This window comes from Meleagris gallopavo, chromosome 1 (genome assembly GCF_905368555.1).
Source record: "Meleagris gallopavo chromosome 1, MGAL_WU_HG_1.1, whole genome shotgun sequence".
NCBI lineage: Eukaryota > Metazoa > Chordata > Aves > Galliformes > Phasianidae > Meleagris > Meleagris gallopavo.
The window spans coordinates 23051050-23074452 of record NC_139404.1 but is presented as its reverse complement, the minus strand read 5'-3'; the positions used below and the strand labels follow the sequence as shown (position 1 = coordinate 23074452).

The 23403-nt window shown below is 40.5% G+C and overlaps 1 protein-coding gene across 2 annotated transcripts in view; it reads right to left on the bottom strand.

Annotated features, from left to right (window-relative positions):
* The window catches only part of TSPAN12 (tetraspanin 12), a 47713-nt gene that overhangs the window by 24121 nt on the left and 189 nt on the right, over positions 1-23403 (bottom strand). The window contains exons 1-4 of one of the 2 annotated variants that reach the window (XM_085218830.1): positions 22918-23049; positions 13599-13731; positions 9957-10039; positions 9281-9416 (exon numbers count right to left, since the gene is read on the bottom strand). In XM_085218830.1, the coding sequence (XP_085074956.1) occupies positions 9281-9416; positions 9957-10036 (216 nt within the window). In that variant the 5' untranslated portion in view covers positions 10037-10039; positions 13599-13731; positions 22918-23049. Of the gene's footprint in view, positions 1-9280; positions 9417-9956; positions 10040-13598; positions 13732-22917; positions 23055-23403 lie in introns of those variants that run through there. The other variant, XM_085218820.1, reaches the window with a different exon arrangement.

The following is a 23403-nucleotide window of genomic DNA, read 5'->3' as shown; positions in this document are numbered from 1 at the left end:
AGTAGGCCCAGAAAAACTTCTAACATTCACCATTCAGCAACAAGCTGCTTCTCATGTACAAAACCCATGCCACACACAGCACAAGCCTCTTCAGTTCATTAGTCAAAAGCTCAAGATTAGGCAGGAAAAAAGATGCATTTACCAACAGGACTTCCACTCCATATTCACTTTGTGACAAAAGCAAGTGTAGTCTTACACCTAGGGAGGAATAATTGCATGCACCAGTACGGGTTGGGGGATGAGCTGCTGGAGAGGAGCTCTGCAGAGAGGGACCTGGGCGTCCTGGTGGACAACAGGTTGGCCATGAGCCAGCAGTGTGCCCTCGTGGCCAAAAAGGCCAATGGCATTCTGGGGTGCATTAAAAAGAGCATGTCCAGCAGGTCAAGGGAGGTGATCCTCCCCCTCTACTCTGCCCTGGTAAGGCCTCATCTGGAGTACTGTGTCCAGTTCTGGGCTCCCCAGTACAAAAAAGACAGGGATCTCTTGGAAAGAGTCCAGCAGAGGGCCACAAAGATGGTGAAGGACCTGGAGCATCTCCCCTATGAAGAAAGGCTAAGTGAACTGGGTCTGTTTAGCCTTGAGAAAAGAAGACTGAGAGGGGACCTGATCCAGGTTTATAAATATCTGAGGTGTGGCGGCCATAGCGGTGAGGCCAGTCTCTTTTCAGTGGTACGTGGAGACAGGACGAGGGGAAACGGACATAAGCTGCAGCATAGGAAGTTTCGCACGAATGTGCGTCAGAACTTCTTCACGGTGAGGGTGACGGAGCACTGGAACTGGCTGCCCAGGGAGGTTGTGGAGTCTCCTTCTCTGGAGATATTCAAGTCTCACCTGGATGCCTACCTGTGTGACCTGGTGTAGGGAACCTGCTTTGGCAGGGGGGGTTGGTCTCGATGATCTCTAGAGGTCCCTTCCAACCCCTACAATTCTGTGATTCTGTGATTCTGTGAATGCATCTGAACCACAATGTCATGCATGCTGCACTGTGAGGTTGGGCTGCAGTTCAGACAAAACACAGAGGTTTAGCTAAGCTTGTGGATCTGTTTACTCATTTATCAACTCCTCTCTGGGACTCACCCGTTCCCCATTTCTTTTAGTGGAGGGGAAAAAAAAAAAAAAAAAGCTGGGCAAATAAGCAATCAAGCAGAGGATCTGGAAAAGACAGAGGGGAAAAAAGCCCCAGAGCAACAAGACCACATTATCTCAGTAGTTCCCCATCTTCTCAGTGAGGATATACCTCTGACTCTCATACTGTCAGGTTCACTGTCAGGTTTCTTGCCTCAGCACCCCCAACCCACTGTACCTACTGCCATATTAGTCTTAGGCCTTACAATGTACACACTTCCATTTTTCCAATTCAACTATTACTATCTTCCTTCTTCCCTTCATCAGGAAATTCACTGCAGAGCCCATTTCAGCACTGGTGATATGTCAGTTTTTAATACTGCCTTGGAAATTAATGATTACCAAGAACTTGGAAGAAGAAAACAGTGCTAACAGCATAATGAAAATGGGAACAAGGAAAAAAAAAAAGAAAGATTTGCACAAGAACAGTTTCAGTTACAGCGACACCTATTAAAACTGATACTCAGGACACACATCACAGAGAGCAGGCAAAATATTCATGCTCATCAGGCTACTCTAGAAGTACAGCATGCAGAGCAAAATGTGACAGAGACATACAGGCAGCATGCTTCATGCTGAAAATACAGTGGAACCATAAAATGACTACTTTCAATAGATATTTGTTTACCTTTTAGCTTAGCTCTATACTTATTTTTCCAAAAGGATGAGGAAGTGAGTCTTCACTATTGCAAAAGTACATGAAAAAACCCACTTTAATTGACAGCATCATAACCATGCTGTCAAATTTTCCTGTCATAAATCCAAGACATTTTCCTGAATAGCCTGGAGTTTCTGGACAGTTCTTTTGAATTCAAGGTGCTGAGTAAATGCAATGAACTGCACTGTGCTGCCCCTGTATTACGAGCTGCTTAGCAGTGTGTGAGCATCAGCCTGAACCCAAGCGTTTGCAAGACAACATGGATACTCTCACTTGCTCAATTTCTGTCACTTTCTTCCACCCTAAAACTCCATGCTGTTCAAACACAGACCTGTTTGTCTGCTGTTTGCTGAACCAACAGCACTCTTCATCTCTAAATATGAGGGCTGCTCCAAAAGCAGTGCCTCCTATTTTATTATGTTGGTCCATGACATCAGAGGCAGATGTTTGTAGGACAGTAATAGAGGTTGAGCCTTCCCACTATTATTCTGTTACATGTTGTTGCCATGGGACATGTCAGCAGAGAGGCAGTCTGACAAAACGATGTCTGACAAGGAAGTGCATATGACTGCAGGTGCTTTAATTCTTCCACATGGAAAAAAATGGAACCCATTGACATTCATTGATGCTCGCCTTACAGAGACCAAATGGTGGATGTGAACACAGTGAGGCAGTATGTGATGTATTTCAGCAGTGGCAACAACGACATGACAGATAAGCCATGTTTCAGCTGGTCGTACATAGCTGTCACACCACAAAATGAAGAGCATGTCAATCACCTCAGCTATGCAAACTGGCAGCTTATGACCAAGCAACTGTGTATGGAGAGGATTAGTGGCTTCAATGTTGCTTGAAAAGATAGTGTCAGCATAGGAATATCAAAGTCTGCAGCAGGTGTGCCTCACACAGGAACAGAAAGAATACAGTATGCAAGTTTGTCAGGACCTTCAGCCTCATGCTGGTTCAATAGGTGATAGTTTCCTGGATCATATAGTTACTGGTGATGAGATGTGTCACCACTACATACCAAAGTCAAAACAGCAGTTCATGAATTGATGATGTGAATTCCCCTTCGAAGAAAATGTTCAAGAGAAGATGACAATCTTTCTCCTGCAACACAGTAACGTCAGGCCCCGTACCAGTTTGAAGATTATGGAACACATTGCCAAAGTTAGCTGGACTGCCCTACCACACCAATGTGTAGTCTAGATTTGCTGTTTTCTGGCTTCCATTTGTTTAAGACAATGAAAAATGGACTGCATGGGCAACATTTTTCTAGCAATGATGCTGTCATAGCATCTGTGAAACAGTAGGTCATCTGAGCTGGTGCAGATTTTTATGAGAGTGGCACGCAGACTCTCTTGTTCATTGTTGGAGAAAATGCATGGCTAATGGTAGTGACTATATTAAAAAAAAAAATAGCATTTTGTAGCTGAGAATTTGTTCTATCAATTACTGTGCTCTTTGTATCTGTTGCGGTGTCCATGGAAATAAATAGGAAACCACTTTTGGAGCAGCCTACATATGTCCCAACAAAGGATGGCAATTCTAGGCAACTTGTACCTCTTGTCTGTAAGCTGTTTATTCCAACTAAGAAAATTATATATAGTTTCAAAGCACTTGCCTTTAAAAAAGTCCTTTAGTACATGTACATCATGTATGTTCGCATTGGAGAAGCCAGAATCAACAAAGTGCACCTCCTTCTTAGGCAGGCAGACAGGCTGGCACTAGACTCCAAGACTAACATAATCCACTCTCCTGTGCTTAAAGCTATGAAGAATGAACCCTCTCCAGCAAAACTGAGCTTCATTCTACAAATGCAGCCAATACCATTCTCAAAATTTAACAATTTATTTGAACCTTTAAACCCTGGCCTGAACAGGAAAGAAGCTTATCCTCTATCCAATTTCAAAAGATGTCTAACAGTATAGAAACATTTCCCCAAACAGCTCAGCTTGAGAGTGAAAATCAGAAATATATAAAATAAAAAAGAAAATAGTCCTATTTTTACTTTCTTCACAAAGTTGCTCATATCAAACTTACTGGCCTATAATAAAAACTGGCAAACTTAAAACTGACTTAAAACCATCTTTCAAAAAGGCAGGCTAACCTGTCTTCTGAATCTATTTTCCCCCAAGTCTCACTACCTTTATAAAAAAATTATTTATAAAGCACAAAAGGCAACAATGACAAATTTCAGTCTCTGCTCTAAACTGCATGGGATTACAGTAAATATGTTTGTCTTACTTCCTCCCTTTCAGTGCTTAGTAGTTTAATAATGATGAAATAGTTCTGGTTAGCATGTAATTCCAGTGCCAAAAGGTTGCACAAAATGCTGGAGTGGCTGTGCTAACACCTCACATGGGTCAGAACAAATATGCTGCAGAATTACAGAAATGCATGCTGACACAAAAAAAGGAAAAGAGACAAAAATTTAATTATCACTAGATTCTTCTACTAATTCATGCTCATTGTAGACAGATGCCTTGCAAAACAGTTGATGCATAGTACTATAGTGCAGCTACATTTAAAAGGGAATAAGGATCCCTTCTAGAAAGACATTGGCAATTAGAATTGATATTTTACAATGTACTGGACGTCCAAATTTAATCATGTCTATCACCTGTGCATCCACATGTTTAAATGAGTACAGAATAGCCTGTAACAAGTGGTGATACAGTCCGTGGTTCCCAATTATTTTTCATATGCATTTACTAAAACCACTTTCAAAAACAGTGTGCATAGCCAGCTGAGGATTACTGACAAGAAACAAGCATACTCCTGTCACACTCGTCAAATGATTATAACCCTACATTTGCATGTTCAACTGAAACGTGAATATACTGTAATTTTTTCCTCTTTAGAACACATTGACGTACTTTTAAAGAAAAGGTCAGTTCAGTTTTATAATATTTACCTGGTTGTGTTTCAGCTCCATTAACAGACAATTCTGCCTGCCAAGTTCCAATTTGCACCCAGATTCCGCCGTAACAGATTTAACAAACTGACCACATACCAACAGGGTCTATGAATGCTTAGCTCTGAACAACATTTATTTAACTGACAATTTTATGATAAAAATCATTAAAAAGATTTGACTTATTGACCAAATATTTCTAATAGCTTTTCTTTTTGTGAAAGCATATTCAGACAAATTTGAGTTCTGTACTGTTTGAATGCTGTAATTACAGAAAACTCATAGTTACAAATGCCAGAATTTGCAATACAAACTCCAGCCAGGAAAATATTTTCCAGTGGGATTTTCATGAAGAGCTTTCAGCCAAGCAATAGAGTTTACTCTTGTAGTCTTAATGCAACAAAAACCTCATCAAGTTCACACACTCCAAAGGTTACTATTCTATTCAGGGTAGTGATTTAGGAGATTGTGGCTTATTTTTTACTTACAGAAGTGGGCTATGATGACAGCCTAAACTGAAGCATCTGGATTCCTCAATTTCATCCCCAAACTTTCAACCACAAGCAACCCAGCTTTCCTCAACTCCTCCCTGCATTATGTTACCGCGTAATTTGCTAACACTCCCCACACTAAAAAGCCTGCCACTCAATCAGCAACAAAACAACTCTTTAATAGATGAGAATGTATTTGGTGCTACTGTATTCCACAGCTATAACAAAAAAATAAGGCCACTCTCCCAGGTCAAGTTGAGCAAAGGGACATTCAATGAATCCATTTCAAAGCTACAATTACGGGGGCTCAAGTTAACATGCTGGAGATAGCAGAAGTCTAACTAAAAAGTGTTTCTGGTTTTGTAAGGCATCCCTATTAGTGAATAAGGACAGTCTTGAGGAAAGTTTATTATAAATCTTAGCTGGAATGAATAAGGCTCCAGTTCTAAACAGAAGTTTTTCTCAAGAGATTATTTTCATGGTTAATATTAAGAAAAGTCTACCTCTGCTGCTTTGGCTCAATACTCTATAATTTTTCTTTAAGCATATGGATGGAATCCCTAAAATTATTTAACTTGGTGTAGTTTTTTGCTGTGCTAGATGCATTGAATTTGCCTGTTAAATAGCTATCTCCTTTAGAAGAAAGTTAGTGTTAACTTAAAACTAACTTGAATGATGAAGACTTATTTTAGAAAAGACATCACTTCTAAGGGCAATTTTCTAGATAAAAAAAATTCATGTTATTCTGTTGTATATTGGTAGGCATCAACTATATCCATTTAGTAAACAGACCACTTGCAAAACAAAATCCAAATGTACTGAAAAGCATCTCACACAACATGCAACACATAACAACCCCCAAACCACCTCTTGCTAAGTTAACAAAGTCTGCAACTTTAGTGACTTTCTTCAGATCCTAATTATGAAATATGTAAGCTGCAAATTATAGTTCTGAATCAAAATGACCAGATGTACTTCACATTATGTCTATTTTCTTTCTTTAAATATTCATACAGTAAAGTTTTGTTGTTGTTTGGGTTTTTGTTTTGTTGTTTGGTTAGGTTTTTTTTTTTTAATATTTGTCAGTGGGTGCTCCATAGAACTTTTAAGCACAGGAAGCTGCAGATTTTGGGCTATGAAGTACTATGACGGAAATTTATCATATGAACAATAATCAAACCCACCCATTTTTGATGATTCATCCTATTACTTGAATTGTCAACACTGCAAAATGGGGCAAGACAACCACAGTAATTTAGAGCAAATCTTCCACACCTAAAATATTAACTTCTTTGTGAGGATAAGGGTCATTTGCAAGACACAAAAATTACATTATAGACACTGTATAGCCATGGGTTACTTATACCAACAGTCTTCAGGATTATGTATTCCTAAAGCAATTAAAATTCCATGATTAGAGCTTAAAATTGCTTAGTTCTACAAACAATCCAGAGCATAAACCTCAGAAGACTGAATTATTATACTTCCTTACTATTAAGCTGAATAAACATTAACTCAACCACTATTTATGCCCCAAGTGACGTTGGAAAGGTTTAAACATTTTATTTCAAGGCAAAAGTAAAATGATTTCAATTGAATTTCAAAAGTAAATGAATATAATTGTGTATTCAGTTGTATTAAATATATCTACTAGAAGACCTTATGCTTTATTGGATTTTCCAAAAATTCAGTTCAATTAACAACATTAGCACTAGCAATTAGTACATGCTAGGATCATCAGTATTTGGATCCAAGTATCTTTGTGCATGTCATTATGGTGGCTCATGGACTTCAAAAAGATTAAAGGCATGACTGAAAAGGCTGTTAATGTTTTACATGAAGATTCTTTTGAGTTCATCCGGTTTTACAAAAGCTCATTTTGTTGATCCATCATTTTTATGATTAGTCTGAAGAACAAAGCATTGACTTATGTCTGAATACATCTGCAGTAGAACAGGACTGTATTAACTGAACAATCAATCAAAGTCAATGATATGATTAAGATATCATTTACTTTTGCTTATCAGTTTGGTTAGCACAAGCAAATTCTATCACTCCTAAGAAAGAAATATTCCAAGTTAAACTATAGAAGTGTCTTTGTTTGATTTAGTATAATTTAACTGCCTAAACACAATTCAAATAACTTATTTCCAGACATCCCTAAGAGCTATGCATGATTTGGTCTCTTCACTAGGGGCTTAAATAAAATGGGGCAAACAACAGTTTTAACTTCTTTTTCTTAGTGTTTCTTTGTAATTAATTATGATTTTTGAAGGCTTCTAGCAAACAATCACTCTTATTGGATACTATACCAAACTGGTATTTATTATGCAGTTGCTTTTTTCTTTGACTTCATTTTACGTTAAAAGCTATCACTATAAACAAAACTCGTAATAAAAGTAATCTTATAACCTTACAAAAAAATCTAAGAGTTTAATGCAGTTTACCATCTTTTAATACTTTCACTATATAAAACAAAAGTACGTGCAAGGCCCTTCTAAAATGTAAGGTTGCTAGATAAATAATTACGATGCAGGAAATTACATGAGCCTGCTATTTTTATGCAAGAGCTCATAACTAAGTCACAGAACTTGATCTCACCGATTTGCATGGTGAATATCTAGAAATAAAAAATGCATGACTTGTATTTCTATAAAGTTTTCAGATTTAAATTATAGTTTTCCTTGTTACATTTCTTTGAAACAATTATCTTACTATGTGCTTAATGTACAGAAGGAAGAACAGCATTTGCCATCTAGCAGTTAAGGGACACTGTGTCACAGTGAAAACTCAAACAGAATTTATTCCAACTTTCTCTCGAAAAAGTAATTTTAGTACAGATCCTTATTAGAGTTTCCTGATTTGTTTATATATTTTAAATTAGATAAAAGCAAAGGTTATGTAAATCTCAGACAACTTCACACTTCCTTTTTGGTCATTTTGGGCAATGTTTGTGAGGTTTGGGTATCATGTACTTCAGGCTTGAGACATTAGAAAATTTAAACAGCACATGCTTTGGCAGAACCCAACATAGGGAAAAAAAAAAAAAAAATCAGCACAAGCCAAACCCTACGTGAACAAGACTCCTGGATATTAACAAGAATTGAATGAATTTACCAGTTCACTTCATCCCACACTGCAAAAACAATAGTCAAACCTGATACACTTCTTTCACATCCATTGCTCAGGACTACATTCTACTTGCATTGCCACTAATCCTTATGTTAAAAGGCAAAGCCTAGATCGGCACAGAGCAAACAGCTAGATTTCACAGAAGGCCTTAGGCACATGCAGACATTGATCTCAGTGTTGCCAAGGGCCTAAATGTTTTTAAATATTTAAAATATGTTCAAGGGCTGTTTTTTTTATTTTTTTAAACAAACAGAAAAACCCAACCATTATCCTCAAAGTCACTGAATTCCAAATGAACTAAAAAATATTCGATTCCCACTGCAGTCAAAGCCTCACTCCAACAAGATTTTACATAAGGCCCTGTACAGGAGAGGCTATTGTTAATTGGCTGCTCTTGTCTCAGTCTCCAAACAAAAGAAAAAAAACTGATTACTTGTAATTTAGTTTTGAATTTGCTCTCACAAGCAAATACAAGTGCAAAACTTCACATCCAAGTAAAAGAATGCAGAGGTTCTGAATGCACTCAGACTCAATTTTCATCAGGTACAAATACTACTCTTTTGCTTTTTTCCTACAGTCAATTATGAATGTAAAGTATAGTTTATCTACCCATTGAACACTCAAGAGTGAGAAGGGTAGCATAAGGGTTTATTTCCAAGCACTCAGACTCATTTTCCTGTAATTAGTACTTAAGAGTGAGTTATTTTTCCCTTAAGCAGCTCCTCTACTAAATGAAGTAGAATTTTAAAAATGAAACATTGCTTGTCTTTCAGCCATAGCATAATCCCGTCTAAGCAATAAATTCTTTTCCACTGTGTGCTTAGCAATTACAATTCTTCACTGATAGCATAACTCAACATGCTAATAAAAAATAATCAGTATTTATCTAGTACCAGAGGAATAAAACTTTTCTTACATTGTTGAAGTGAAGCAGAAGTTAGAGTTTATGAAACATACCCAGACAAGGAGCAACAGATTTCTTTTCACTGTTCCACAGTAGCCCAACATTCCAACTAGGATAAGGAAACAGCAGACTGCAATCATGACTGGATGGACCACAGGAAAGTAAGTCAAAATGACAGCCTCCTCCACCCTGAAACCAATCAGAACCATAATCAAAATGGTAAAATTACACAAAACCTATACAGTAGAAAAATGTAAGATAGCCACTAAAATGAAAAGCACAGATTGAAAGATGTGTAATTTCCAGCTCTTCTATGTGGTTTTGAATTCAAATGCTGTATTCAAGTACCAGAAGGTAATGTGTAACCTGAAATCTCTTGGGGACAGAGGCAGCGTACCTGTCCGGCACTTCAGAGGGTGCAGCACAGAGGTCCTGTTCCACAGACAGGGTACGTAATCACTGCAGTAATAAAACTAACAGCATTCTTAAATCTTTGGACAGAATGAAGTATTTGAAACAAAAATGATTACACGTTGGCAAATGGCCAAAATTGATCCCTATCAAAAGAAAGGAACAAACAAGATTAAATTCAGATCTCCCCCATCTCTAATTACAATCGATGCCAGAAAAGTTTACAAAAATACACCTTTCAGCAAGACAATAATTGCTTTACCTAAAAGTTCCTAGCTACAACCATACACAGATTGATAGGTTTAAGGAAAGCTTTACCTTGTTTCTGCAGTTAAAGTGAGAACATTATTCAGGTAGTCTCTGATCCAAGCAGAAACACCTAGTACACTGATGGACATCAACTAGAAAGAAAAGATTAGAAAAGAAAGGTTATTTATCACGTATTTTAACAAGCTGCAGTATCATTTTTAGTTAAGTAAAGGATTAATCATCAAAAACATCTCTCATACAATCACTTATCTATCAAGGCAAAGTGCTGGACATCACAACGTCCTCCAAATTGTACTTCTATATGCTTGGAGTTGGTTTGTTGCCCACTTTTAAACAGCTACTGACAATGATCTTCTCTACCAGTATGGATAATTAATGCCTAGAATACCTTATATTATAAGCTTATATTATAAAACCTGGGTCAGTTAAGAGTTCAGTGCCTGACTGTCACATTCTTGTGAGCCATAAAGTCACAACACATCATCAGCACTGCTCCTAAAAGGAAAACTGAAGCTACCCAGAACAGTCACAACCTTGACAGCACTGAGTTTCCATCAGACAATGCCATCCTGTACCCAGCACATTCTGAATTTACAGTAGAGGCTCCTGCCTCTTACTTTTGTTCAGCAACCATACCTAAAGGATATGGTTGGAGCACACCTTGCCAACACTGTTGCTTGTGTTCTGTTCTGAAAGCAGAAGTCCTGCTGGAAGACAACACAGCATTCTTCACTGTACTTGTCCCTGTACTTTGCACTGGGTAAAACTATCGTAGATCTGTAAACAGCAGCTAGGTAAGTCTGTGCATCTTTCCTTCTAGAGGCGAGACACCACAGCAACATTTGTGTTTGTGAGCACCCTCTGGTCCTAAGAACACTGCATTTGCTCCTTCATGACACAAACACAGCACTGATCTCCAAAAGGAGAGATGCTGCTGTGAACCCCTTCAAGGAAAGGAGGGATCCACTAAGCTTTTCCACAAAAGTGAGCAAATTTAGAGTTACTAATCATACTACTGTCTACTTTTCAAACCATTTCAGAGAATTCTGCAGGTTTATTACACTTAAAGGAGAATCTGGACACAGAAGGCACAAATACCACTCTCACATTGGCACCTAAGTCTGAACAGTAGTCTAGTAGTAAGTCCTGAATAGGGACTGAACCTGGCACACTCAAGATTTCACTGCCTAGCTGAGGGATGGAGATCTAAGCATGCTGGCTCTCCTTAATGCTGCTTTCAGGCATTGTATAGGTGAATGCTTGGAAACCTCAGCAGTGTGTCATGGCCAAGACGGCCAATGGCATCCTGGCTTGTACCAGAAATAGCATTGCTAGCAGGAGCAGGGAGTGACCTTCCTTCTGTACTCAGCCCTGGTGAGGCCATACCTCGAGTACTGTGTTCAGTTTTGGGCCCCTCACTGTAAAAAAGACTCTGAGGCTCTGAAGCGTGTTCAGAGAAGGGCAATGAAGCTGGTGAGGAGCACAAGTCTTATGAGAAGCAGCTGAAGGAGCTGGGATTGTTTAGTCTGGAGAAGAGGAGCCTCAGGGGCGATCTTATCACTCTCTACAACTACCTGAATGGAGGTTGTGGTGAGGTAGGGGTCAGCCTCTTCTTCCATGTAACTAGCAATAGGACTAGAAGGAATGGCCTCAACTTGTGCCAGGAGAGATTCAAGTTGAACATTAGGAAATACTTCTCCGAGAGATTGGTCACACGCTGGAATGAGCTGCCCAGGGATGTGGTGGAGTCACTGTCCCTGGGGGATTTCAAGAAGAATTTAGGTGCTGTGCTGAGGGACATGGTTTAGTGGGAAATATTGGTGATAGGTGGACAGCTGGATTAAATGCTCTTAGAGGTGTTTTCCAACCTTGGTCATTCTATGATTACTGGGCTTACTTAACGCTTCTAAAATCAATGAGAAGTGCCAGTCTCCTCTTACCTTCAATGGTTACAGCTAGCTTTCCACATGCCTTCAAACTTCCTTAATGTTGTCATGAAGAACTAGCTAGCTGGCACAAGACTAATGAACAAGGAAAATTCTCCTGTGTCCTTACTGGCTCTTTGCAATGCTTTGCCTTCGCCTGCAGCATGCTCACAGCAGACTACTTCTGCCTTGAATACTTCATGAGAAGTCCCACTTGCTACTGCACACTGCTTCATCCCACAATATGGAACTGATGCACGAAGTACAGGCGCTGCCAGTGGGAACCCCAGCTGCTCAGTGTGCTTCAAGCACAGTCAGGAAAGCTTGCTGCAAATCTACTACATAGATGTGCGTCAGGGCCCATTTCCTTTAAGCTTTGTAGAGTCTATTTTGGTTGTTAAAACAGTAGGAGTAAAGAGCATTTTCTGTTCAGTTTAATTGATAATGCAGGAAGTTGCATGAGGAGATAAACTATGACCATCATTCCCTTCTAGCTGAACTCCTAGACAACAACTACCTCCTTGGAAGAAAGCAACAAGCAAGTATTATACAAGCAATACAGATCATGTTTCTTACACAAAGAGAGGTAAGGAAGACCACAAGTATACAGCACACCTTCTTGTGGTTACAAAGCAATAGAAAACATTTAGAAAGAAGTCTGCCAATACTTCCACAGAGAGATGCAATTAATTTGGTACAAAGCAATACCAGCCAAATTAAACTGTTGGATGTAAATTACACGCAAGAAAATTTCTCCTGTAACCACAGCAGGAACCAAGCTTTAGGTCACCTTTCCTAAGCTTGGAACAATCACTGCTTCGTCAGGCATTACTGATTTCTGCTACTCTTACAATCTATGTGTGGTATTAATGCTTTAGCTAGCTCAGCATCACTCAAAATGCCTTGCCACACTGCTACACTGATGTTACACATGCATTTCCTGACCAGCACCCTTCTACCAAACGGATACAGTCTACGAGACACATTTTGAGCCTTCTTCAAAGCAAGGTACAAGTTGCCTTATTACTCTGAATAACCTGAAAGGCAGACTTCTTGGATGCATTGGATTCACATCCATGAAAGTCAGTACCACTGTCAAATTAGGGAAGCAATTTGACATGGCTCAGAAACAACATGCAAATACTCAGGAAGCTTCTATTTAAATAAGGAGTCAAGCCGTTGTGTAAACCATGAGAAACATAAAAGCAATTCAGCCACAGACATTACAAAAGGCGTATTTTATTGCACATAATCCAGCAAGTGTTTGGTAGCCTGTAACTATAAGAAGGAAAAAAGTCACATCCTCTGTAGTCAGCTAAGTCAGCCTCTGTGCAGGAAAACCATGCAGCATGAAAGGTGTGTTTGCAACACCAGACTGCCCCACAGTACTGACAGATGTTGTCGTTTAGTTTAAGGACAAAAGCTTACCAAGCATTAGTTCATACTCATCAATTGACTTGACAGCTCCACAGTCACAGGAGAATCACAACAGAAGCATGACATACATCCCCAAATCCACAGCCTTCTACTTGCGACTCAACACACTGCCTCACAGCATGGATGCTGCCCTGTAAAGATGCTAAGCATCTTCAAGTGCCATCTGAAATCAACAAGACTCAAAGCACCACCTACTTTAAAGCAACTAAGCCAGAGACAGATCTTCAGCTGAAAACACAGGGAATGCATAGACATCAGCAGTGCAACTCAGCCCATGTGCTTAACACAAGGAGGAACACCACTGCCCTAAGTGAGCACCCAAACCTACCAGGAATGACTAATTCTCTGCAACACTGCTCTCAAGGAATCATGGACAGAGGCAAGGTCCTCATTATAGCTTCCGTTGATTCATCCGGAGGCAGAACAAAAGGTGGCCTATAAAACTGGCAGCTGCTTCATAACTAATTTAGAAGCAAAATACAAACCAGTTAGAAACTTGTAGCAAGCAATCAGATAAAAGGACAAAAGTTTATAAGAAACAGAATAATTTTCACCACATTAACAGCAGCTACATCATTTAATCAAAAAGTCCATCTGAGCTTCTCTGATGACAGCCACTCTGCCATGGTGTAAACACAATACGCAAGTAGGCAGTAAAACATTTTTATTTGTTGCAGCTGGCTGCACAGGTCACTAGGGGTTTCATTCTAAACCATCACAATATGTTACATAGCCATTAGCATGATACCAAAGGGTTTACGAAATTATCTGCTGTCATATTCTATTTAAAATATATTTTCACCGAGTAAACAAAGGCAATAAATTATATTTTAATATACATGCAATATGAAGATCACACAATGAAATATTACATTTCCAAATCTGTTCATAGTCTAAAGTTTTCAAAGCTACTAAATGTTTCTCAGAAAACTCGAAGTACTACGAATGGTCATTTCCAGACACAGTTTAAGTTACCTTTGAAAGTGTTCTACATCAGTTATGTATTAAAATAACAATTTATTATTCATTAAGTATATACTTTAATCCCTTATTATAACTAACCTAATCACAATTATCTTTGAGGTAATGCTGACATTGGAAAAAAAATCAATCTACATTTGCAATTCATAAACAGACGAGAATTTCAGTCTTTGGGGGAGCAAGAGCCATTGCTGTAGCTATTTGCACACCTGTTTGCATTCTCTCATCACCTTTTTACATTCAAACCTTCTAACACTGTAGTTTTTGCCTACAGTGGAAACTTGCTGTGCTCGTTGGAGAGCAGAGTTTCTCTCTCACATTATTAAACCGGAGGAAAGGTTAAAATTATCTTCCTTCCACACCGTTCTTTGTATCAAAACAGATGGGGTAAACAACTTCAGGCCAAGTTCTGGGATCCGTACAAAATGTTCAACAGTGGCACTATAAAAAAATTTCCTTTGCAGAAAAAGATTTGCATCTCCAAGGAAATTAATTCTCAGATATGGCAGCATTCGGCAAAAGAAGTCTTCTAATTTTAGTGAAGGAGCAACTCGAGAGAAATTTTTCCAGTTAGAATTGATTTGGGTAACCTGAGCTGTGACTTTTACCCATGGGGGGCGGGGAGGAATTGCTACAAGGTCATGAACAGAACATGTTGCAATGTTTTCACAGGATTTTCACAATTAAGTTCAATATTCAGATCCCTGGACAAACACAGATGACTCAGATCCCTGGGCAAACAAGCAACCACATTTTTCAGGGAGGGAAGGGTGTAAGAGTGGGGGACAGAGGGACAAGAGGTCTCGTTTTTTTCTGTATTACCTGGCAAAAGCATTCAAATCATGGCCTATAAAAAAGGAAAAAATCCCAATTCCCTACTAATGCACCTTTTATTTTAAGGATACACCAATATTTAGTTTTAGCCAAGGTCCCTGCAGTGGGTTTTGCCGTGGTCCCCTCCCACTTGCAAACAGCTGAAGCATGTGCTTATTTGCAGTTTGAATGCAGGTTTGCTTGCACAGCTGCAGCTGTGACTTAACAACCTGATCCAGGCTTGGCATGAGCTGGAACTTGCACACTTTGCAATCAAGCAACTGCTGGAGCACAGACAGCCTGCTAAAGGGTTGCTTTCCCAAGGAAAGCAAGCAAGCTCTCCAACAACTGACTGCATGAGGATCATACAGCAGCATGGCAAAAAGAAATGTGAAATAGGAGCTCAAATATGTGAACGGGTTTAGGTACAGTTAATCTAAAAGCAGGCTATTCCACCATCAAAACGATAAGCCTTCACATGTATACAACACACTCTTAATTTTATTTCCGTAAGTGCTTGCTTCTATTCATAGACTGCAGTCCATCTCTCTTGGCAATCAATGATTAAACTCAAGATATAAGCAGAAAACTAATATATCAATGACCATACATATTTCCCACAATTCATAAGATCTGCTTATCAGTTGGTTGCAGGAACATCACTTAATTTCTTTGTTTTGTACACAAATACCCACCAGCACAAGAATTACTCAAATGAGCCTGTATTTTTTTACTTAAATCACAGATTCCTATAACACTACCTGAAATTAAATTGTTCCTTATGCCTTGGGATCCCCCCACTGATTCCTGAATGTCCATAAAGAAACACTAACATCATTTCTAACATTAGGATGAAGTCTGGATGAATTTTTCCTTTCCATCATCATGTCAAGCCACTCTCTTTTAAGGGACTATATCGCTGAAACTCATCCACTGACTCATTGTCAGTGTTCCCGAAGAATGAGCCTTTTCACCTATGTATGAAAACAGGTGGGATAAAAGGTTACTCAGAGACGGATACAAGTTGACCAGCAGCTGAACTCTGCTTTATTTCGTTAGAATAGAGACTGGTAATGTATTGCTCTGTTGGCACTTCTCCTACCAAACTCCAGACCATTAGAAACACTCCCAGGCCATCAAAATCCACAGTCTCTCCCTGGTCTACGTTCGTCACCTTTTACCCACTCCACTTCCTTTACTGTCCCTCACTTCAAACACATTTCTTAGAGCTTTTCCCCTAAGTAGAAAAGCTCAGGTAGCAGCTGACGAGAAACAAAAAAAGCAGTTTAAAAAAAGAAATTTATCTATATGCGTATCTCCTCAAATTTGTTTAGTGTCCTCTCTAGAGACAGCACTTGACTTTTCTCTGATTTATATTTGTTCAGCACCTTGAAGAGAACTCTGACATATGCTTTTGTGCGCTCCCAGAAACTATGGATGTCATATAAATAATACAGCTCAAAGACACCAAAAAGTAAAAGATTTCCCAAAGATCAGTATTAAAAGCATTTCTGTTTCTTTAGAGCTCCTCCTATAGCTTGCTCTGCCACTAAAAGACACCAAACTCCCACAGAAGTGGGAATTATGCTTGAATGGCCTTCTAGGTATTTTCTTTATGCAAGAACGCTAAGAAAATCAGGTTTCAGTTACCATGTCTACAGAGCGGTCTCTAAAAGCAGACCATAATGGTCCAGCATGAACCATATTTACACTGGTAAACACAGGTGCCCAGCTTGGCAGTGTTCATTTCAGTGGATATTATTAGTCACATAAATTCCTTGAAAACGTGACCCTTAGTCTATTCACTCCAAGCATCTTCAGATGCCACTCGCAGGAGAGGCAGTTGGACAGCAGCAGAAACACAACCCATACTCAGAATCTGGATCCGAGGAAGGGAAGATAGACCGATGTCTTTGTTTGTCACAGTAAATGCAGAACAAAGTAAAAATAATTACAAGGTTGAACACATACATTTGGGGTTGGAAAAAGATACATTTGAGGTTAGAAAAAGGAGGAAACAATACCTCTGCTTTCAATCATTTTTAATGCTTCAATGCACAGTGTTAATACTCCCTTGCTATATTTTTTCTCAGCTGAAACACAACCAAAACTAGATAATACAAGTGTGCAAAATATTCACACTAAAGGGAAAACTATCTGAAAGCTTGCTCCTCTTTCATGTTACCTGATTTCTGGTTCACAAGTACAAATTCAAGATGTAAAGCGATTTACATTGTCGGCCAGGAGGGTTGACTGGCTGCAATCACATAGCCTCAATTAGATGGTACTGCTACATAGCAGGAGCTAGCAGCATGAAGGAAAGTTCAGGCACGGTTCAACAGAAACAGCATTTCCTCAGGCAGATAAACCTCATAGGGTGAAGAACCTGCAACATTTCCGACTCTGCTCAACACCCAGTGACACTATGAATCACCTGCTAAACAGAAGCCTACCACTGCGATACAGTCACCCACAGCTTATGATCTTGATCTGCCCAAGCCACTGTCACTCTCAATTACAATGGACACAACAGCAGCTGCTCCTTCTTGCCACACACACTCACCAGAGAAGGAAAAAAAAAAACTTTGCTCAAGATAGAAAGTCCATACAGACTTTTTCCTGCATTTCAGATATATTTGGCTTTTTTAACATATGAGAAAACATGAGAAATTTGACAAAACAATTGTGCTGCTTTTATTTGCATTTAGTAGCATTACTTAGTTCACCAATTTAGTCTATACTTTTTCAAAGGAACCTGTGTGTCTGAGCTACCAAGAAAAGTATAACAAGTCTGTACCTCTCCAAGCTGTTGCTTTGCTTAATCTTCTACTGCTTTAGACAGACAGGACACTGAATTTTTCCAGGACTGAGCACTGTTTTCTATTTCCTGTTCTAGCACAACCATGAAGGCCACTGCCCATAGACAATCTCCAGTGTTAACTGGCTGGCCATTTTCTGTGACTGATGCCTGCCTTTAATGCCAACCTAAGGTCTCTCCACCATAAAAGACTGCAAAGAAAGCTGAAGGGGGAAGAAACTGTAGCAAAGTTCAGAACAACTGGCATTATTACAAAACATGGTGAGGAGGATTTACAACAGGACGAGTTATGAAGCTCTCAAAACAAACAAGGATGCTGACATTAAATCCATGACTGCTACTAAGCTGGAACAGTGTCAGGAGTTTGCTGATCTAGGAAAGCCCCAGAAGCACAGAGCCTTATAGTCTCATAGAATGCATAAAACATATTTGTAGAACTATTAATTCTTTCCAAATAAACTAAAATCTCAGTAAAAACTAAATCTCACTAACACACGTTATCTAGAGATAAAAACTAGTACTGTCTCTAAAAACTGAAAACTAAGAAGCAGTAGCAGCCTGGCTTCTCTCAAGCACCAGCAAGATAGTTTGCTTAAGTAGAAAGTCTTGACTAACAAATGCAAAACAGCGCATTTCTGGAGATGCTAATATGCTGCAAATAGCAATGTTACAAAAACAAAACATCTGCAGAAATCAACTCGCATCTGTCAGTCTAAATTCCTTGATGTGATGCTCTTTTACACATGCACATGACAGAAGAATCAAACTCAATGTTAAATGCAGGCTTCAGTCTGAAGGATATTCCTGTTCAAAGTGCTATTAAAAAACAACAACAACAACAACAAACACGATTCAAAGAGAGAGAAGCTCTTAAAACCACAATTCTCATTACTTTGAAAAAGACACGTTGCAGTCAGATGCATGATTGAGTTGACCTTAGGATCATCTTCCAGAAGAATCATAGATCTACTACCACATTCAGTCACTTAACCAACAATAATTAGAACACTGACAACATTTTTATTCCCACTTCAGAAGAAAATGCCTACTGCAAGTTGCAGCTTAAGAAATACCAATCTACTCACATCCAGACAACACTCCTTTCATCCCACTCACGCACACATGTATCACCCTGTTGACTCTTCCAAATCACTGCTCATTAGGTAACCCCTATAAAAAGCACTCTTTCCAAATACAAAGCATGCAGTTGTACACCAGTAGGTTACACTCTGGAGAAGCTGCAAGCGTCACAACGCAGTGACTGACAAAGTTCTCGCTTCACTGCTTGTAGAGGGTTTTGATAGTAACCAAATTATGAAGACACCAGACATCCACACAGCAACCATCCATACAGAAAGATTTTCTGCAAGATTGATGGTCAGACTAGTCAGTTCTATTATGCATTAACACTTCCTTGCGGAGCTATACTGCACTTGTCTGCCCTCACCAGACTGGTAAGGTCAAAAGCTGGAATCCCTTACACAAGTGCTGCAACAGTTGCACACAGGACACATTTGAAAATTACTCTAAAAATTTTCTCCTCAGAGGCAGATACTCAGACTGCGCCAGACACAGCAGCTACAGGGTGTCTTACAGCTTTTTTCAGGGCTTCAAATGTTAGAGGTCAACACAGCTGAGTCTCTATTTTCTTCTTGGGGGAGAACCCAAGCCTGTCCGCATAACACGTGGTTGGACTGGCCACTGGACAACACCAGAAAGAAACAAAGAGAAGGTCACCGTATTCTGGTTAGGACCCTTAATCAAGCCATGATTTCAAAAAGTCAACACACGCTGTTTGTACGTCTTCAATGTTTTCAGCCAGAGACTGATAAGCAACACAGCAAACAGAGTAACAACTGCTTGCTGTTTGGAGGCCACAGCCCTTCGGAATGAATGAACCAGTAGTTGTAAAACCCTCCAAGAACAAGTTTAAGGAGTATAACATAAATGCTCCCAAAATTATGAGCTCTCTGCACACCCCAGAAACACACATTGTTCTCATCCATTTTAAGTATGCTGCTATTGCGTTTATCTGTTAAGGCAGAGCATAATCCCACACTCACAGCTCAGGAGGAATGCAGCTGCATTTCCAGGAGCTGATCTAATCTAAACTCCCTGCCATCCAGTCCATAGTCTGAGCTGGTATTTATCAAACTAAATGCTAACATAAGCAACATTACAAGCTAAAGCTTTCCAAATGGTAGACTGGTGGTGAAGAGAAACAGCTCCCATCCACACACAGGCAAGTAAGCACCTGCTGCCCGCAGAACTTTTCCATGAGAATTTTTTGCCCAGCAGGGTCATACTCTTACACTCAGAAAAGTCAGTCGTAGCACTCCCACTGACCCCAGTGGGAGAAAATTCAGCTCTGACAGAGAAAGAGATACGACACATTTCACTACAATAAGCAATGAGTAGCAGATTTGTATTTTGTTGTTAAATACACATCCAAACAGGATCAGATAGGAAGCACAAAGAGGTTTTTAAATGCACGTGCCTCCAAAGAATCTGATTTAACTGTAATTGCCCACCTACCATTCATCCTATTTCTCACTACACAATTATGGCAATCACTTTTCGTTTGTTTGTTTTATTCTGAGTCAAACAGTTGCACATAATTACTTTTTAAAATTCAGGGAACCAGCTCCAAAAAGACTGGCCAATTTTTCTCCTTAGTTCTAACCCCTTTAATTCTATACACATTACAGAAAACAGCTTTATTCTACTTAACATCTGTAATGCAAGTTACCTGCTGATACTGGCATTTACTATTCAATTACATGTTCACATCCTTTGACACACATTTTGTGAATACAGATCTTGCTTAGCTGCTTGGGTGTTACTTCCAGCTTTCTGCCATCAGATATGAAGATTAAATTTAGATATTTTTCACACTGTTGTCTTGAAGATGATTATGAAAAGTTGCTGTTTTCTTCTTTGGGACTCCTTGTCATATTGGTATAGACTCAAAAGTTCCCCTCTCCTATATGATTATGAAAGAAAAAAAAAGTCACACTTCCTACTCAGCAGTGGTCTGAGACATCATTATTCAAAAGGCAAACAAAAAAAAAAACATCTAAAGAATGAGAAATTATTTCTAGGCAAGTGCTTTTAAAATACTGAAAGATGAATTACAGATGGACAAGGCTAACAGCAGCATACTATGGATGAGGTTGCTGTTAGTCTACTGCTAAGCTGCAAAGTGCTCTGCAGCTCTGTGCCTTAGCTCCACAACAGAAAAACACAAGAACAAAACACTGAAAAGCTGGAAGAAGCAATCTGACATGGAATATGGAACAGAACTTAATTCAAGCAAAGAGGGCAAACACTTAAATCTCCCAAGTGAGCCAGCATGCACCGTCCCACACAAGTACACCTACATGCATCTCCCATCTCCACATCTGCTTGTTTCTCTCTGCACCTGTTCCCTGCTTACTGCCTCTTCATTTGTCCAACCTCAGCCTCCTTACATGTATGACATTCATCAATCCTTGATCTCCCTCAGAGAGGAGCTGCGATGCAGTGCATCAGTTTCCTCCAAAGATATGGGCAAACTTCCCTACGCAAGGAGCGTCACTCAGGAAGAGAAATGGAGCACTCAGCTCCAGCACCAAGGCCCTCACCACCAAAGAATGGGGGCATTACCTCCTGAGGTTATCACCTGGGGATCACACGAAGGGCTGCTTTCGCCTACAAAGATGCCCCTAAATACTAAGTCTGAAGAAACACGGTAAGCACAGAGCAGGGAGGGAAAGAGAGAAAAGTGGAGTAAGCTTAAGGGTACAGGCTGCTTTAGGGGGTGAGTAAAAGGCATGAATGAAAACTGACAAGGACTGCTCAAGGAAGCAATCTGGAACCAAGATGAAGGTAATGAGAATGCACACTGGAGGACAGGACGTTCCCAGCCACATGGATATACATTCACTCAACTCTAGCAGTATATGCCTAAAAATCAGGAAGAACCTAGGCAGCTCTTATCTTAATGAAATATAAGTCTAGGATTTTGTATGATATCCAATGAAAAACATGCATAATGTGATAAATAATTACACACTATTAAAAAAAAAAACAACAACAACACAAAAGCAAAATGGAGATTTCCTCATCTTCTGTTTACAGGGCTTTAGTTCTACATTTGTTGGAAGAATGGAATATTTATGTTTCACCTCTGCCTAACACAAAACTTTCAACAGAATCTTATTTTGCACCAATGCACTCTAATAATTCTCTCATTCATATTCTGCTCTCCACTTAATTTTCAGTAATCTCCATTTTTACTTCAGTATAAAATATAGTTGGTGTTAGCCTATGTATGCTGCCTGCATCACACAAACAGGCAGCACCTCTCAAATCAGTACTTGCCAATGGGTGTGGGATGTCATGCCTCTTACTTGTTCTTTTTCCTGTACTTAGTCAGCATAAATCTCAACTATGCGGGTGAAGCAGGCTTCATTTGGTGTGAGTGTGATCTGTGAGAAATCCGCATCACACAGTTTGTGTGGAGACGCGAAAAGTTTAGGAGCCAGAGCTGATCACACCTACTTCATGCTTAAGAGCTGGAAGCCCTACTGCTGTAATTACAGCTGTGACTGAAATGCTGAAAGCAAAAGAAAGACATTACTCCAAGCCCTGTCTGCCAGCTTGGATCCAGTCCCCAAAAGCACAACGATGAGCTGGATAAGGCCTCACAGGGCAGCTCAGTGCTCAGATACCTCTGAGAGCCAAGTTCAGTCTGGGTCACGGGATGCTCTGATGCTCACGCAGTGAGGAAGCCACGACACCCCTGAGTATTTCCCTCTCTGCACACATGCGTACATTACGGGTGCACGCATTCACACGTGTATTTATAACACGAAGCCAGTACCACGCTAATTTCACTTGCAACAAGTTTGCAAATGCTCTTCTTTAAGGCACGGCACGACGAGCCCCGCCTGGCCAGGGGTGCACATCAGAGACACCCAGGGTCCGCTTTCCCTCCCCGGTTCCCGCAGCCCCCGACGCAGAGGCGCCGCGGCCGCCACTTGCTCGGACTCACCCAGAAGAGGAGGTTGAGGGCGTAGAGCAGGCAGCGCAGGCACCTCACCGAGTCCTCCCTGGCCATGGCGAGCCCCCGCGGGAGACAGCCCCATTCCCTCACCACATCCTCGCTGCCGAGGCCGGGCAGCCAGCGCTCTGCAGGAAAAGGCAGATAGGGCCAGGGCAGCCCGGTGAGCCGCGCCTCGAGGCGCAGGTGGCGGCACGGTTCCCCCGCCCAGCTTGACCCGGCCCGGCCCGTTCGCGTGGAGCGGCGGCGGCTCCGTAGAGGCAGGGCCGGCTCACGGCCGCGGGCAGCACTTCCCCTCCGCCCGCGGCTCTCGGAGACAGCGTTTAAAATTAACAACTAGAGTCGCTCTGAAAGGCGACAACCCGCGCGGCGCCCCGGGCTGCCCCGCGGGACCAGCGGCGCTGAAAGAGCGAGGCGGGCGCCGGTCCCCTCCCCGCCCGGGAGGGACGCGCTGTCCCGGGTAGGGGAGGCAGGCGA